The sequence below is a fragment of the Bombus affinis genome, chromosome 3, assembly GCF_024516045.1.
Source record: "Bombus affinis isolate iyBomAffi1 chromosome 3, iyBomAffi1.2, whole genome shotgun sequence".
Taxonomy (NCBI): Eukaryota; Metazoa; Arthropoda; class Insecta; order Hymenoptera; family Apidae; genus Bombus; species Bombus affinis.
In genome coordinates, this window is record NC_066346.1 from 9,292,399 (window position 1) to 9,308,633 (window position 16,235).

The 16,235-nt window shown below is 33.0% G+C and overlaps 1 protein-coding gene across 1 annotated transcript; it reads left to right on the top strand.

The window, feature by feature from the left end:
• The first annotated feature begins 1,050 nt into the window (after positions 1-1,050).
• Positions 1,051-15,282, top strand: LOC126914342 (solute carrier family 46 member 3). Its single transcript, XM_050718144.1, has 6 exons — positions 1,051-2,568; positions 9,651-9,752; positions 11,124-11,261; positions 11,787-11,870; positions 13,434-13,590; positions 14,141-15,282. Exons 1-6 carry the CDS (start codon positions 1,581-1,583, stop codon positions 14,325-14,327), a joined length of 1,656 nt encoding a protein of 551 aa, XP_050574101.1. The 5' UTR covers positions 1,051-1,580; the 3' UTR covers positions 14,328-15,282.
• The last annotated feature ends 953 nt before the right edge of the window (positions 15,283-16,235 follow it).

Sequence of the window (16,235 nt, forward strand, 5' to 3'; positions counted from 1 at the left end):
TTTTTATTAATTATTGATAAGAGACACACATCTTGGCGGATGGTTTTTTAAAGAAGATCAATAATACATCAAAATTTGAGGTCAGTTTTATCGAAAATAAATATAATACATTTATCGTTTAGTTAATTAGTAGTTTTTTAATTGTTGCGTCATCATTCGATATTTGTCAGGAGATTTACAAAGGATTGCCTGCCCAAGGCAATATCAAGGCAAGGTAAGAATATTGTGGAACGATTTCTTACAACATACCGATTCTAAAAACGCTACCACATCAGGACTAGTTGTCCTCATACTTCTAACACATCGACATAATCTTAATAAAGACGAAAAAAGAACGTGATATTCGACGAGACAAACATGAGTTTCGCGCTTGACCCACATTCGTCTGACTCTAGTAAAACGTTCGGGACATATGAAAACAAACAGAAACAAATCGATGAATTAAAAACCTTACCTCTATACATAAATTACAATTCGTGCTAATGTAAGATATAAAAAAGAAAATGAAATCTCTATAAAATTTTGAAGAATCAAATCTCATATCTATAGACAAATTACAATTCCCTTTAATACATTACAGTATGATTAAACGATGATTTCTTAAATCTTTCTGACGAAACAAAGTCTAAATTAGAAATTTCCTAAACCCTATAAAATCCCAATGGAATTTGTATTTTCCTAGCTAATTAAAATATTGTTTGTAATTTCAACAGAAATTTCTGTTGCATACAATCTCTTATAAAATCTCAAAGACCCTCCGTTGCGATTGTAAAACTGAAAGGAACCCTCGTGCATCGACTCTAAAAGTTAACCTTGACCCGAAAAGCGTCCAAGAGCGGAACCGGAAGCGTGGACGTTAGCGCGTGGTTGTCGATCGTCGCAGAAACGATTGGCACCGACGACGTTTCATCGTGTTACGAGTGTTATATTCAGCTAGGTGGATGTACCCTCGGATGTACTCTCCCCGCACGTGGAGTAGGATCGTCGAAGAGTTTCAGAGGGGACAATATGGAGGGAACACGAGGTGGTGGAGGAACAGCACGGAGCAGGAGGTGGCCGAGAGGAAGAAGAAGGGAAAAGAGGTAACATGCGTATCGTAATGCACAATGGTGCATTAGCCAGGAGTAGACAGTTAGACGGTCTCTCCCGCGGACCGGTTGAAATTCAACCAACCGGTATATCAACGAATAAATACAATTTCAAAGAATACGTACATCTAAAGTCGGTCCAGAGGTAATTAGTCAACGAAGAAGTATCGAAAAAGGAAGAATCGTCCAATTGAACTGATTATCAGACGATGTGAATAATTGAAAAAATCTACCATATTAAAATCCCTGGAGAACGGTTGAATATTTGGTACCAGTTAAGACTGTATCTTCGCATCCATCCGCATGATTTTAATTATCTTCAAAAATTCTTGGAAGTTTCACTCAACACCAAGGATCTGCAAAGGAAAACAGTTATCAAAAATTTGGAGCAAAGCGAGTTATATGACACAGACTCTACAAGAAACGTAGCACACCACGAAGAATACTTCAGTACCATTGACATAGCTCAGTCTGCCCTTATTTATTAAGGAAATGGCTGACACGAATAATTCATCGACGATGGAGAAGAAACGTGGTGACACCACTGGAAACCAGGTAGTATCTGACAAAGCATTGGTCTGGAAGTCCATGACATTGCGCCAGAAATGGTCTTACTTCACCAGTAATATCACCGTGGAGCCTATGATCGCCTGCTACGTGATACCCTGTATGCTAGCTTCTCTGGCCACACAGAATCTCAGCTTGGAAAAAGCGTGTAGAGTAAACCTGGCTTATCCTGATGAAGTCTGCACAGCATTGGCTAGAAGGAACACGACTGGTTATGAGATGGAAGAAACTGCTGTTCAACAATTGGTTGCTGGCATGCAGACATGGAAAACAGCTTTGTCTAGCGGTTTACCTACCATCTTGATCCTCTTCATGGGTGCCTGGAGCGATCGTACAGGATTGAGGAAGCCGTGTATGCTTCTACCTATCATTGGTGAATTTTTAAGCAGCGTTAGTATGTTGTTGTGCACCTACTTCTTTCACGAGGTTCCTATGGAAGCCACAGGTATCTTCGAAGCACTTTGGCCAGCGTTAACGGGAGGCTGGTTCACCATGTTCATGGGTGTTTTCAGTTATATCGCGGATATCACGTCGGTAGAGTCCAGGACGCTTCGAATTGGTGCTGCAAATGTTTTCTTGTCGCTTGGTGTACCGATCGGAATGGCGTTGTCCGGAATACTGTATCTGAAAATTGGATTTTATGGTGTATTCGGTATTTCGACCGTGTGTTACGTGTTGAGCTTCATTTATGGGTTAGTGGTGATTAAGGAGCCACCTAAACCCCATTTGTTGCAAAGGGCGGAGAAAACGGAGACGAAGAAGATGACCGTGTGCGCATCGATCTTGGACTTCTTCGCGTTTAAGCATATTGAAGAGACCTTTCGTGTTGCTTTTAAACAGGGTAGAAATAATCGGCAGAAAAGGGTATTGGTGCTTATGGTCATCGTTATGGTTGTGATTGGTCCACTTTATGGTAAGATTTTTATTTATTTTCTTCTTATTACTAATAGATCATAGGAGTGGAACTAAAATAGGAATTTGTATCTATTTTAAATTCCCATGGGTACTTAGCCCTTTACTTTGGGTATTTCTAAAGAATAATTGAATACTTACGCATTTTGTGTGAATTTTTGCACTTTGAAAGAATTCCTACAAATGCATGAAATCTATAAATCTAATTATTAGACTTTTACTTTTGCGGAAGCAAAATTCTTATTCCTTAAATAAGAATTTCTATTTTGAAGAAAGTATTAGACGTTTGACGTAACAATTAATTGTTCGATGTAATAGGAAGGTTGCTAGTTCGTATCGTAAGTTTGACAAGGGATGAAAGCCAGAAATTTCGAAATCTATAAGAATTTCTTAACTCGTTATCTCGAAAGTTACGCAAAAATTTGATCGAATTAATCCAAAACGACGGAGCGTGAACTAGTTCAGCTAGTTTTGTAAATTTCATTAACAAAAACATATTTTAATCCTTGCATCTGACACGTTCGTAATTACACTTTCCTTTCTCTCTTATGGTCTGTGGCCTGTGTGTATGTGTAGCGATCTCTCTGTTATGTATCTTTATCTATTCTACGTTTACCCTTTGCATCATAATACTCAGAGGTAGATCGTTCTTATCTAATACAATTATATATTGAATCGAAAAGTCTCGTTTTAATCAATTCCTGAAAATCTCCAAATAACGTTGTAAATATTTTAATCTAATGCGTAGATCTTCTTGAGTCTATCGTGTTTTTTGATCGAATGATTATCGAGAGAAAGACATTGAAATAAACCACTGAGAATTTGCCTACAAATCCAAATTAAATTTACAAAGATTCACGATCCGAATATTGGCTACTACTACAATATTTATAATTTTATTCGAAGATTGTTTACAAACCTGATAAATTCGCGCGTCATCAAACAAATACTTGTCCTTCGCTAAACGTCTCTTTCCAGCAACTTTCACGATTTCCATATCGAAGAAGTTTCACACGTCCAATCAAACATTCAGAGATCTCCTGTTCATCAACTCTTGTATCGAAGCCTGTATCGGGCGAGTGAAAGTAGGAAAAGTTTCGCATAACTCTCGTTAATCTCGCTAGTATTATTGCGGTAACCAACAGAAGTTTCCAAAGGTAATTGCAACATTTAGGCCACTGAAAAGAGCGGAAACTGCTAGGTACGGTATAAAAATGATAAAATCGGGGTTTTCGAGGTAGAACGAGATAGAGATAGATGTAATGAGCTGTAATTATCGACAACAAGTAGATGGATGTAGTCCGTGCTATGCGTTTCCAATAGTTTCTGCATATATTCCATACGATGAGCGGAGATACGCACGTAACATGAAAATTGCGATAGCTCGCGCAGGGGCGCTAGTGAAAGTGTGATTAATTGTCCTGTTCTTTCACGATCCTAACAAATGTCCTTGTAACGTTGTAATTATTGCTTTTTTATAGGATGTTCGTTCGACTTTTACTCTTCGATAGATCTTTCGATAAGGAAATTCTTCTGTGAATTTTTCTTATTCTGTAAAATTGACCATCTTCATCTTTCTCCTGTTTTTAAATAAAAATATCTCGAACAGCATACGCGTATCTAGTTCTCAACTGCAATCTTGTAATATCTATGTTAAATTTGTTTTTATATATCGTCCATGTATATATATTTCCCCATTGAACTTATCTTTTCTCTATATTTTAAATACAAATATCTCGAACGAATGTTAATATACATCTTTGGCGTATCTAGATGATAATTATCTCATTAATCCAATAAAAATGTAGTTTAATTTAACCAATATTAAATTTAACGTGATTATCTCTTTTATCAATTATTTTTCTGATCGGAACAACGAGTGAACTTAGTGTCCCCATTTTCTCCGAATGGTTACGATGCTAATCTCGAACGACAATACGGTTCCATCCGTCAATTACGGATTATTAGCGCATCACGAATTCGTATTGCAACAGGGAATTCAAGGCGAGCGTCCTTGTCATAATTTAATTAGACCGCTAATACGCCGGACATTATAATGTTTCGTTGCGTCTTTATTCGTCTTACTAAGAGCACTGAGTAATCATGCTGCTTATAACAATTTCGTGTAATGGCCTTCTTCCTGATTTTGAAAGGCCAACAATTAGACGTCCGTGCATATTCCTATGGTTTCTGTTTGTCTTCCTTGTAATATTGTCCTCGGTTTGACATTACAAAAGGAAGATTAACAAATTTATGTTTCTAAAATGACAAAAAGGAGTCGCAGATAAAGATTTTATCGATAAGAAATCTTGTTCAGTTGTCAGAAGATCTTGGTGGAATTTCGAATTTGTGTCTTGATGTGTCTCACATGTTTGAAATATAATAAACTAGCTTGCAAAGTTCAGAAATACAATATTTATTCTTACATCGTAGATTTTTATACAAATTTATATTTTTATGAAAACGATTAAAGAGAGGGAACTTAAGCAGAGATTTACGTATCTATATGCATTCTGTGCATTTTTAGATTTTGCGTAAATTCGTAAAAATCCGCGATCCGTCTATTATATATTATTTCAACTTATAGAAATAATAAACAATAATAAAAAATAGTAATAAACAATGCTCTAGAAATATGAGATTAAAGAATTGGTACGATAAGTGATCTATTGACACGTCAATTACAGAAGGTACATTAATATCAATTATCCGAAACATTGTATAATTGGACCGTGCAATTGACGTACGCTAATTCATTAATCATCACTGTTTAATTCGATCGAGTTCAAGTGTACTCCCTTTCGACATTGGTTCGCACATGAACGCGTTATCGATCAAAGAAAATCATCAACAAACCTTCATCACGTTATTAATTACAATTACCTATCGACAGGAACGACTACCGAAGGACGAGAGAATGGAAACGATAACCGATACTTAGATATTTTTGTAATTTGTTGCTGTAACATAAATCCACGTTTGTTTCAAAGAAACCCCTACTGAAATTACACGACCTTCTAATACTTCTCTATAAGTATATTTCTTCGTCTTTTAAGAAATTTTTAATAAACCAATGAAACGTTTGAATCTTTCATTAAAAATACCGAAGAAATAAATTATTTTAATTAACGTATTGAAATCTCTACGGCACAAAGAAATATTACACTTATAAAGAAGAAGAGAGGAGAATCTATTTCTTCAATTTTTACAATGAAACATTTAAATATTTAATTAACACGTGATAATAAAACGGAGAAATATATTGTTAAAGAGGAGGAGGAAAGAAAAAGGAAGGAAGATACGAGACCGTAGATATAGAAAGCGAGACAATAAAGACAGTGGCCTGAAATTTATGACCGGTAGTGCGTCTGCGAAGTCAACATACCTATTAGAACTAGATTCTATACGCACGTATGCTAATGCGGTCTGATGGCCTAAGTAGCTTGATGTAATTTCAGATCTTTGACCGTCGGAAATCGGTCTAATCTTGATGGTTTGAAGGGTTATAGTAACTTTTATGATATAACGAGATAGGAAAATCGGTCATGTGTCAAAGTTTATATATTATAAAGAGAAGAAGAAAATTGATAGAAATCTTAGGAGTCTTCTTGATAGAAAAATCTAATTTTTTATTATATAAATTTTCTTTCCCATATCTCTTTGCAATATATTTTCTTTTCAACGATACATTTCTTTTCTTTTTTTTTATGCCTTGCATTGCTTTGTCTATCATATCCTCTATCTTCTAAGGTTATCGCCTTATTACCCTTTTTTATTGCTAAAATTTCTTTTCGCATCCTTATTTAATCACTATTGATCGTAATTGCTTGATTCATTAACGAGTAAATTAATTAAATTAGAAACGAAATATAGTATGAAGCAATCTTAACTCTCTGATCTTCATTATATCAAAACACAAAGTAAATTCCTACATACATTTCCCTTTTAATAATTATTTTAGCATTAGAACTTGGATTTAATTTCTTTGCCGTTTATGATAATCTCCAAGCAATTTTCAACATTCCTTACGGTCTTCAAATGTGATCCTCGAATTAAATGAAATTACACAAGTCGGTACACAAATCGCGCTGTAGTCTGCATGCAAATTAGATCGACGACAATAAGATAATTGACGAGTTTCGTGGAAAGGAACGTGACCAATTTTGTACCAATATCTTTTCGTCGAGTTTTTCTTTTTCGTGCCAATTATTCCTAAATCGTATTGAGAAATTAGTGTTGCAATTTTTAGAGGTAATTTTTTTCTGGTATTTATATCCTTCATCATTTCGCTCGATTAATTTTTTCAAAAACTAGATAGGCATGCCGATCTTCTCTCCTTTCTTCTTTTTCTAGTTCCATTAGAATTTTTGTTTCAAGCGACGAGGAACTATATTTAAAAATACTGCTTCAATGAAAAATAACCAGCATGACGAGCTGTCGAATACCCAACATTATTGTTTTAAGCGCTTATGCTATGATTAAAACAATTACACCGAACTCATATCTAAGTCTAATTATACTGTGTGAAATGAATTTCCAAAGGATGAAGAATTCAAGAAAAACCAGCATTTATCCAGTAACATAAAATTTGAGAGATGAATCGATCGATAAAAATACAATCGTGGAATTGTCTCTGACATTCTGAAGGAATGTTCGTGAGAAAAGCAAAGCAATGATGTGATAATAGCCTAAACTCGACGGAAACGATTAACTCGACAACCTGATGAACGAACTTGTTGTGTAACGCCGTGTATATCCTTATGTAATACAGCTTAATAACGCGTCGAAATCATTCGGAATAACTTTTGATTGTGTTTATAGCTTCTCAAGCCACCCGAAGGTTCAACCACGATTAAGTTATTCCAGTTACCTCTGTGAAAGATCGACGATCCGGAATAGTAAATGATGTAAATTCCAGGAATGGAGATTTTCAAAATCAAAGAAAGTTAAAATAAATAAATAGATTGTTGCAGCTAAAAATTCGAAGAAATTATTCCAACATTTGCAGGCTGGAATTTACCTGTTTTTCTACTTAAAGAACATAACTCTTTTTCTTCCAATACTCGTATCGTTCATCGCATAAAATTCTGCAATTTTTATCGATCATTAATCGTTCGTAATTTCGTTTTTAAACGCTTCCCGTCGATAGAGATTTGCATGCATTCATATACAATGGGATTATGAGGAAAGGAAGTCCGGAGAATAAATAAGTAGATAGGAAAAAGTAAATTTCGTAATGGCCATTGAAGATGGAAAGGATAAAGTCAGCATTTTTAAGTGCTTCTTCCAGTAGGCAATATTTTTCAAAATGTCAGAGACAATGGACGAAACACGCATAATTGTGTTTTCAGTTCTTCGCTCAATCATGGTATGATGTTGAATATTTCATTATTATTGTCGACGTGATCTGACTGAATTTTACATGTATTGGGTTGACAACTAAGTGATTGCGGATTTTGTCATTAGGTGGTAATGCCTTAGTTGCTAACCCAATATTATGCCAGAGTCTCACAACCTTTTTTGAGTCATGACCCTTATTTATTCATAATATCTGAATAAAAAGACAGCTAATATCCTATCCGACGTAAAATCGTAAGATCGTAGAAATTATTCAGGTAATAAAGACCAACAACCCAACAACTCGTCAACTTATCAATTCATTAATGTTATCTAAGTTAGTAAGTTATAACTCAAGACAAGTTAACTATACAATTACGTTGATATGCAAAAGTGTTGGATGAGAAAGATTTCTCGCATCTTGTTCCAGAATTGATATCAAACAGAATTTCAAGTAATGTTGAGTTTAAGAACATAATAAGCGAAAGAAGATAATACAACGAATAGACGCTGTTATACAGCGTTGTTACAGGATGTTAGATAGAACTTGGTAAAATATCATTTTTTAGAGTATAAAGTGAGAAATCTATCTGATTGGAAACCTTCGCACGCTATTGTATACGTATCGCAATATTCTATCAAAGAAGAGGTGTCAATGGTGGTTGATCCTTTCGTGGATCAATTCTCGAAAGCAATAATTTATTCGACTGTAAAAAGTGACAGGCATAACGGGCATAACTTTTTGCTTGTTTCAACGCCTAACCTTAAGCGGCCTTCCGCGTGTCATTTTCAACTTCGAGGCCCATTACGTACAGTGGAACGATGAAGCAACATTGCAGAGATAGCAGCGAACGCGAGCTGCCAATTCTGAAAAACGTTTTGACCATGATCTTTCATGCTGTGCAAGCGGAATCGTTCCACCTACATTGAATTTAGAACATTGTAACCCGTGGTTCGCGAAATTACAACACGTACGGGATGATTGTAGTTTAGAGTAAATTAAATTATCGTTCTTGTTATTCGGAATTCAAACTTATTTAACCCTTTCGCACGCTCGTACACAGAATATATTGTACCTTCGTAAATTCTTAATTAAATAAACGATAAACGTTTTGTTTTAGGTAAAATAGGTCTCAAATTTCAATACAACGTCTTCTTTATAAAACCGTTTGAAAATATGCCCCCTATTATTAATAATTAAGTATTAACATTAATCTTACCAGACCCGGTCAAATGATCGGTTTCAAAATTTAATTTTAAATTGTATATTCGTCGTTATTGCTTTTGTTCATCAAACTTTATGTAAATTCTTATATTATATTATCTGATCAATCAATTTCTCAATTATCGTTAATATAACAATTTACATAAAGTTAGACGAATAAAAGAAATAACAATGAATGTAGAATTTTAAAATAAATTTTGAAACCGGTCATTTGACTGAGTTTGGTAAAGTTCATGATGAATACTAATAATTCATAGGCTAAGAAAAATTTTATCTTAAACTTTGCAGGGTTAACCCTACAATAGTATTCTTTTATTATTAACAAAATTCCTTGCTGTTCACCTTAAATTCTAACAGATTCAAACAAAATTAGAGAAAGAATAAAATTGAGATATAACAATAAGACTGCGGTAGAGCTATGGACACTATTATTATTACTCTATTCTTTTAAATTTTTAATTCGCTAAGAGGTACGAAATAAGTGAAAATCGAAGATCTAAAGCAGATAATTGTTGTTATAGGTGAAATGGCAGTGATGTATCTTTATATGAGATACAGGTACCACTGGAACGAAGTTATGTTCAGCATGTTCACCACGTTCGCCATGGTGACGAATTTAATCGGTGAGTAAATATTTGAGAAATAATATAATCTACAGATCGTCTCGGACTGGTCAGATTATAAAATAAAAAGCTACAATCTCTTCAAGCGAATGAAACACGAATCGCCATAACTCATGATGATTCATCGATAGTATATCAATACATTATCGCACATTTATGAGTAAATGTCTATGTCAATTATCAATTACTTCAAGTAAAGGAGAATTTTTTGTTCACTAGAGTTGATAATAATTGATAAAAAGATTGATATCTGAGAATCGAATATATTAAGGTCGAATATGAAGACAATGTAAGGAAGATAACAATTCCTCCGACAATTTCCAGAATAACATTTAATACCCTATTATTATCGTAGTTACACGTGATTATTAATGAAAGAAGCAAAAAATGCCGTTTAGAATTGGAGGAAACACGTGAATGAATAAAACTCAAGGAACTAACGATCGTCTGGAATATCTTACACGCTCGAAGCTGCATTTTAATAAAATTCAATCCTACACAGAAAACATGTCGTTACGAGTGTAATTATATTTCTTACAAAAATAGAATCTTTGTCGGCGATAACTGCCTCTCAAATAGAAGTATCTTTTACGAAAACAATTGTTTCTAAGGACACATATTCCTAAAAGATATCTTCTAGTGGAAAATTTTTCCAATAAGATCGATTTTACAAGGAAATACTTTTCTAATATAATCTCTACTGCCTTGAATTTTCTTTTCTCTATTTAAATAATTTCATAATTTTTGGTAGATTAAAATTCGTTCACTATTCAATTATGGTACTTTTATACTTTTTTACTGCACCTTTCTAGACGTTTTCTCCCTCTTTTTTTTTTTTTTTTTTTTTTTTTTAAAGACCTTGACGAATTCACGTTAAACTCGTACTCACTCTTTTTGGCCTATTCTATCCATGAAAGCAACGGAAATCGATTATATAATAGGTTGCACTGTTACGAAACGAAATCGTTGGCCATCGTTTTCAAGTAAATCACAGAAACCTCGAAACCCATAGCTATGAGGCTGAAACGTGAATTAATGAACGGAGTTGCCTTTTGTATTTTACTGCCTTTTTGTATTAAACTTATAATTATTTAAAAATAAAAAGAAACTAGTTTTACATATTTTTGTAGTCATTTGCTTCTTTCATAACTGAACAGCTCGTACGATCATTGAACCTTGCAATGTTCTCGTTGACAGAAACCAAAAGATGCAAAAATTGTACTTGTGTCAAGTAAAATTGTTATCAATCAACTAAGCATTCTCAACCATTCTGCTAGAGACTTGGATGATGGTGAAAGGAGTAATTTTTAATTCTTCACAGTACTTATCATGTAAATCACTTTTCAAGAGTGAAATTATTTTTGTTTATAGGAACCGCGGTATCTGTCGGTGTGTTCAGTCACATTTTAAAAATCGACGATGCTATAGTCGGGATTATGAGCTCTATGAGCAAGATCTTAGCTGGTTTCGTCTATGCATTTGCAATCACGGACTGGATGATTTATTTAGGTAAATGTTCACATAAATGTTAAATCAAATGAACATCTCGAACATTAACGCATTACCAATAGCATGAAGTATATTTTACTAGACTCTTTTGAAAATGCATATTTCTAATAAGAATCTGCGAAAATTATTAACGTGAAAATTGAATACAAATGGAATAATATTAAAGAGTAACATTTCTCTCTTTGAAACGGTGCGAAAATATTATTATACGAAAAAAAATACATAATACATACATAAAACAATATTACTATACGAAATTAATAGTACTTGTATATATCTGTATATATAGTATAATAATATATAACTAATATTAATAATAGTATATAAAAATATTATTCCACCAATCTTTTTTGCAATACTTTACTTTCAATGAATTATAATTTTTCAAATGTAGTCATATCGTATATTCATTATAAATTTTAAAGTGAAAGATGGCACATTTACCCACACAAATTGATAATGCGTTAAGTTCCAAGAAAGGAAATCAATAAGGTAAAATGTCTTTTTTGTACATCGTTGTTTCAGCGGCTATCGTCGAGATCGTGAATGGTACATCTTTCATAGCGATGCGATCGATAGCATCTAAACTCGTATCTACAAGTGAACTCGGTAAGTGAATACAGATTTATTACCTTGGCATAGCAGACTGACATTGAAACAAATGCGTCTTTTTTTTGTAAGATCGGAAAAACATGTAACAGGTACCGTTACGTGAACGTTATGATACAAGTGTTAAAAATATTCCTTTATATAATTTGTAAAACATCTATGCTCAAAGGCCTTTGTAAAGTTGGAATAAATTAGGCACGGAAGCATATTACGCAGGTATGACAGAAATACATGTATCACGAACTTGGTATTATACAAGTTTGATAAAACATGCAAAAAAATACAAGAAACTATTTTGTTATTGATATAAATTTAGAAGGAACGACAATGGAATAATAGATATTCCTAATAGATAATCCTAAAGAATAGATCATATTCTTTAGAAACTCGATCAGAGTATTCTATACCAAAATATTTCATACAACTGAGGACAAACATTTAGTTATGAAATGATAGACAATAGAAAAAGAAATGTCATTTTTAAATCACAAATATAAAAGTTTTAAATAGTATATAACATAGCGTACGCTCTAATGTCTTCTAATTTCAAAGATGTCAAGTTATCTAATTTTAAAGATCTCGCTTTTAATTCCAAGAATTTTAAATCACCTTAAATTACAAAAATTATAAATCACTTATAATCTGAATAATTCCAAATTATCTCTCCATTTTCTTTTAAAAAATGAGACATTCGTTTGTTGAGTGGGATCTCCACCGTTCTAAAGCTATGACTTGATCTCATTGCATGAAATATATTGTATATGTAATGAAACGTATCTATTTGCACTTAAATGCTCGAAACATGACACCATGAATTAGAAACTATATAAACTGGTCCAGCGTGATATAGCGGCCTTCGTCCTAATCGGATCATTTTGAGACGCCTTTTTACCTTCGTACATTTTCTTAGAACCGCGTAAATAGGATAATCTTGTTTCATCGTATCTTCGTGTCAAATCGACACCGTTTTTAAGCAATTTTCCACGGGTTTTCCTTTCAGCTGGAATAACGTCTAACAACGTTTTCCTGTCTAGCTAACAATCCAACTATTCTCGAGATCATCTTTCTTCCTGTTTTTTCTAATACCGGTATTTTATCTCATATACTAAGATGTTATCTTAATCATTTATATTAAGACTTAACCAGTATCATGAATCATATATGACAAACATAAGAATTTCAGTTAAATTACTCAATTTTAGCGTACTTTATCTGACTTTATATTCATTTCGTTTTAGTCTATTTTAGTATGATCTAATAATGTTAGATTATATTAACTTAAAGTAATATAATCACAATACTATGATCCTACCATACTATTAAAGATTTTACCCTTTATATTCCATTGGTGCCATTTTTGCGATATTCGTAATATGCAAATTGATTTTCTTCGTTATTTGGTTTGAGAAGAAGAATATTATTAACAAAGAAATATAAATAAAAATTTCAAAGAGCCCCGCTACAGAAGAGTGTTTGGAGTACACAAGATTATGCATAGAAGCGGAGAAAACTGTGTATATTGATTAAATAACGAAGTGTACCTGAATTTTCGTTGATTTGCAGGCAAGGTGAATTCGTTGCTTGGTGTCTGCGAATCTCTGATGCCTCTCATCTATGGGCCTATGTACAGTTCTATTTACGCTGCAACCATGAAAACGTTTCCGGGGACGTTCTTCATTGTCGGCGCCTGCATGACCATGCCAGCCGTCGTCGCGTTCTTGTAAGTTCTACCGGTTGTAAGTCCTCCATATCATAGATATTCAGAATGTGAATCGTGAGCTAATTTTGAATGGGTCGCGTTAACATTATATATTAAAACATGAGAGTAATTTACACGTTCATTAGGAGAGCTTCACTCATAGAAAATCATCAGATAAACGATTCAAAATCGATTCAGTTAAATACCACATTAGTAATGTTACTTCCGTCTAGTTTCTTTCAGCTCGTAGATCATCTCTCGACGGCAATTATATCTCGTGTAATCTTTGAGTGTGTCATGAAAAATTACCATTTTCGAAAGTACTCCATTCGAGACATCCTCATGGTCACTAAATAAATAATTTTATAGAAGTATCAGTTAGTAAAGGAAGAGAAAAATAATAAAAGATAATAAAAGAGGAGGAAATATTACAAACATTTTTTCTAGATTTGCTCACTAATATAATGTACAATTACTGTACAATTAATGTACAATTAATGTACAATGACTACTTTGTCGTCTTTGATAAGACAGGAAGTTAGAGAGCTAACATGAATTTTTGTATGGACAGCTGGCTATACACAGAGCACAGGAAGGATCGTAAATTGCTGGAGCAAGAGAAGAAAGCGAAGAGCAAGGAAGGACCAGAAGAGAACGACTCGAAAACTATGAAATGGCAAGTCGTTGGCGAGAAGAAGCCAGAAGTTCCTACGATGAACGGTGTCGCAAATACAGCTTTCGAATCTGATCATTTATAACACAGAACTTACTATGGAAAATATCCCATTGAATATACATAACATGTATATTTCGTACATCGTTAAGAAAACAAATTTTTCAGTTATACTGAAATAACTTCTACATACAACTAACTTACACCGAAAGAAATTTTTCATTTAACGTACAAAATGCTATTAAGGTATGAGAAAAGATCCGGAATATAATCATATTATCGCGTTTACGCGGTAAATCTGAAATAAAGACAAGACGGAAAAGATGAGAAAGAGAAACCAAAATCTTAATAACAAACGAAGTTATCCACTTACTCGACATGGAAAACGCGTTTTAAATAAAGGATAACTTTATTTATTCAATCAGAAAGACAAAATGGAAATAGGGAATGTAAATGTTGGTATTCATGATCTTTTCAGTCGATCTTGCTGATCGATAATTCGAAACTGTTATCCTTTATTTCAAACCCTAGTACAAACAGTCTCCGGTACTTAATAAATAAATGGTTAACAATAGACAATGTAGAACAGACATGTGTCTGTTCATGTATATCAGTATTACAAATGCTACTTGTGTGTACTATTTCCAAACTATCAATATTGAATGAAAATACGAATACGATAGAGAAATTTAAAAAAGACAAGAGGTTATACTTACAAAATGTAATGTAACTCTTGAACAAACCGAGACATGAGTTTCATCTTGTGTTCGATATTCTTAAATCGATGTAAGTCTCATACTCGCGAAGAGAAACCAACAAGATATCATATATGTGTATCGTTTCTTTTATTTTTCTGTAGATCATGCATTTTACGAGAAAGTACGTCACGTGAACAAAATCGATCTGTTGTACGTTTTTATCAAAATAGTATTTATGTTAAGGTACTGCATCATTCACGTACATACGTGTATTATAGTTTATTATGTGATATAGTACGATAGTTTTATATTTAGGAAATAAAAATGAAGTTTACAGAAAAAGACTACATGCTGTTTTGATTATTACTGCTAATGATGACGAATAAAGAAGTCTAGCGTAAACTTCAAATTAAAAAGGACACTTGAATGAAATCTTATATTTAAAAAAGAAAGAGTTATTTCTATTATTAATTTATATAATAAAATTCAATTCAAAATAATTTCATATTAAAACTTAGTTCCAATTTTAACCACTGCAAATGTTCCACCATTGACAAAGAACAGGATAGATGTGACATTAAATGAAGCTTCGTATCTAACGTTCTGAAATACCGACCTCGAAAATAGTGTTTCTCACGCCCTCTACAATTTATAACGTCGTGTTGCATCGCGACGATTGTAATCAGTCCGTTTATTCAAACAAAACTTTAATCAGTGATCGATTAAAGAAACTTCTCCGACTTTATACTGAATGGGAACACCTTAAAATTCATAAATAAATAAACTTCTGATCATTAGATTCATTTATCTGAACTATTATATGAACGAGAAATCGTAAATAGTAAGGATATAAGTATTTGTCATATGACAGATTTAAATAAACTGAATTCTATTATATATTAAATACAAATTACAGACGTTATTAAATAAAATAATATAAGTAATCAAATTAATAATTGAACGAAAACAATACTTTAACATAATCTTATATTAGAAAGTAAAACAGAATGGTATGCGTGAAAATATTAAATTTATATATTTAATGATTAATTGCTGGACAACGGTATATACTTAGAATTAAGTTAAGAAAATTTATAAATTGTTATAAAATACTACAATGGGTTATAAAAATAAAAAATCTTGTAGAAGAATTTCGAAAACTATAATTATTACAAACTGAAGTATTATATAAATTCTTTTCCCTTTGGAATGCGTGAAACGGAAACTAAAAATTTCTTCTCTTTTGGCCCTCTCGTTTACATAGAACAAATTGTTCTCGCGGTTTATCGGTTCGC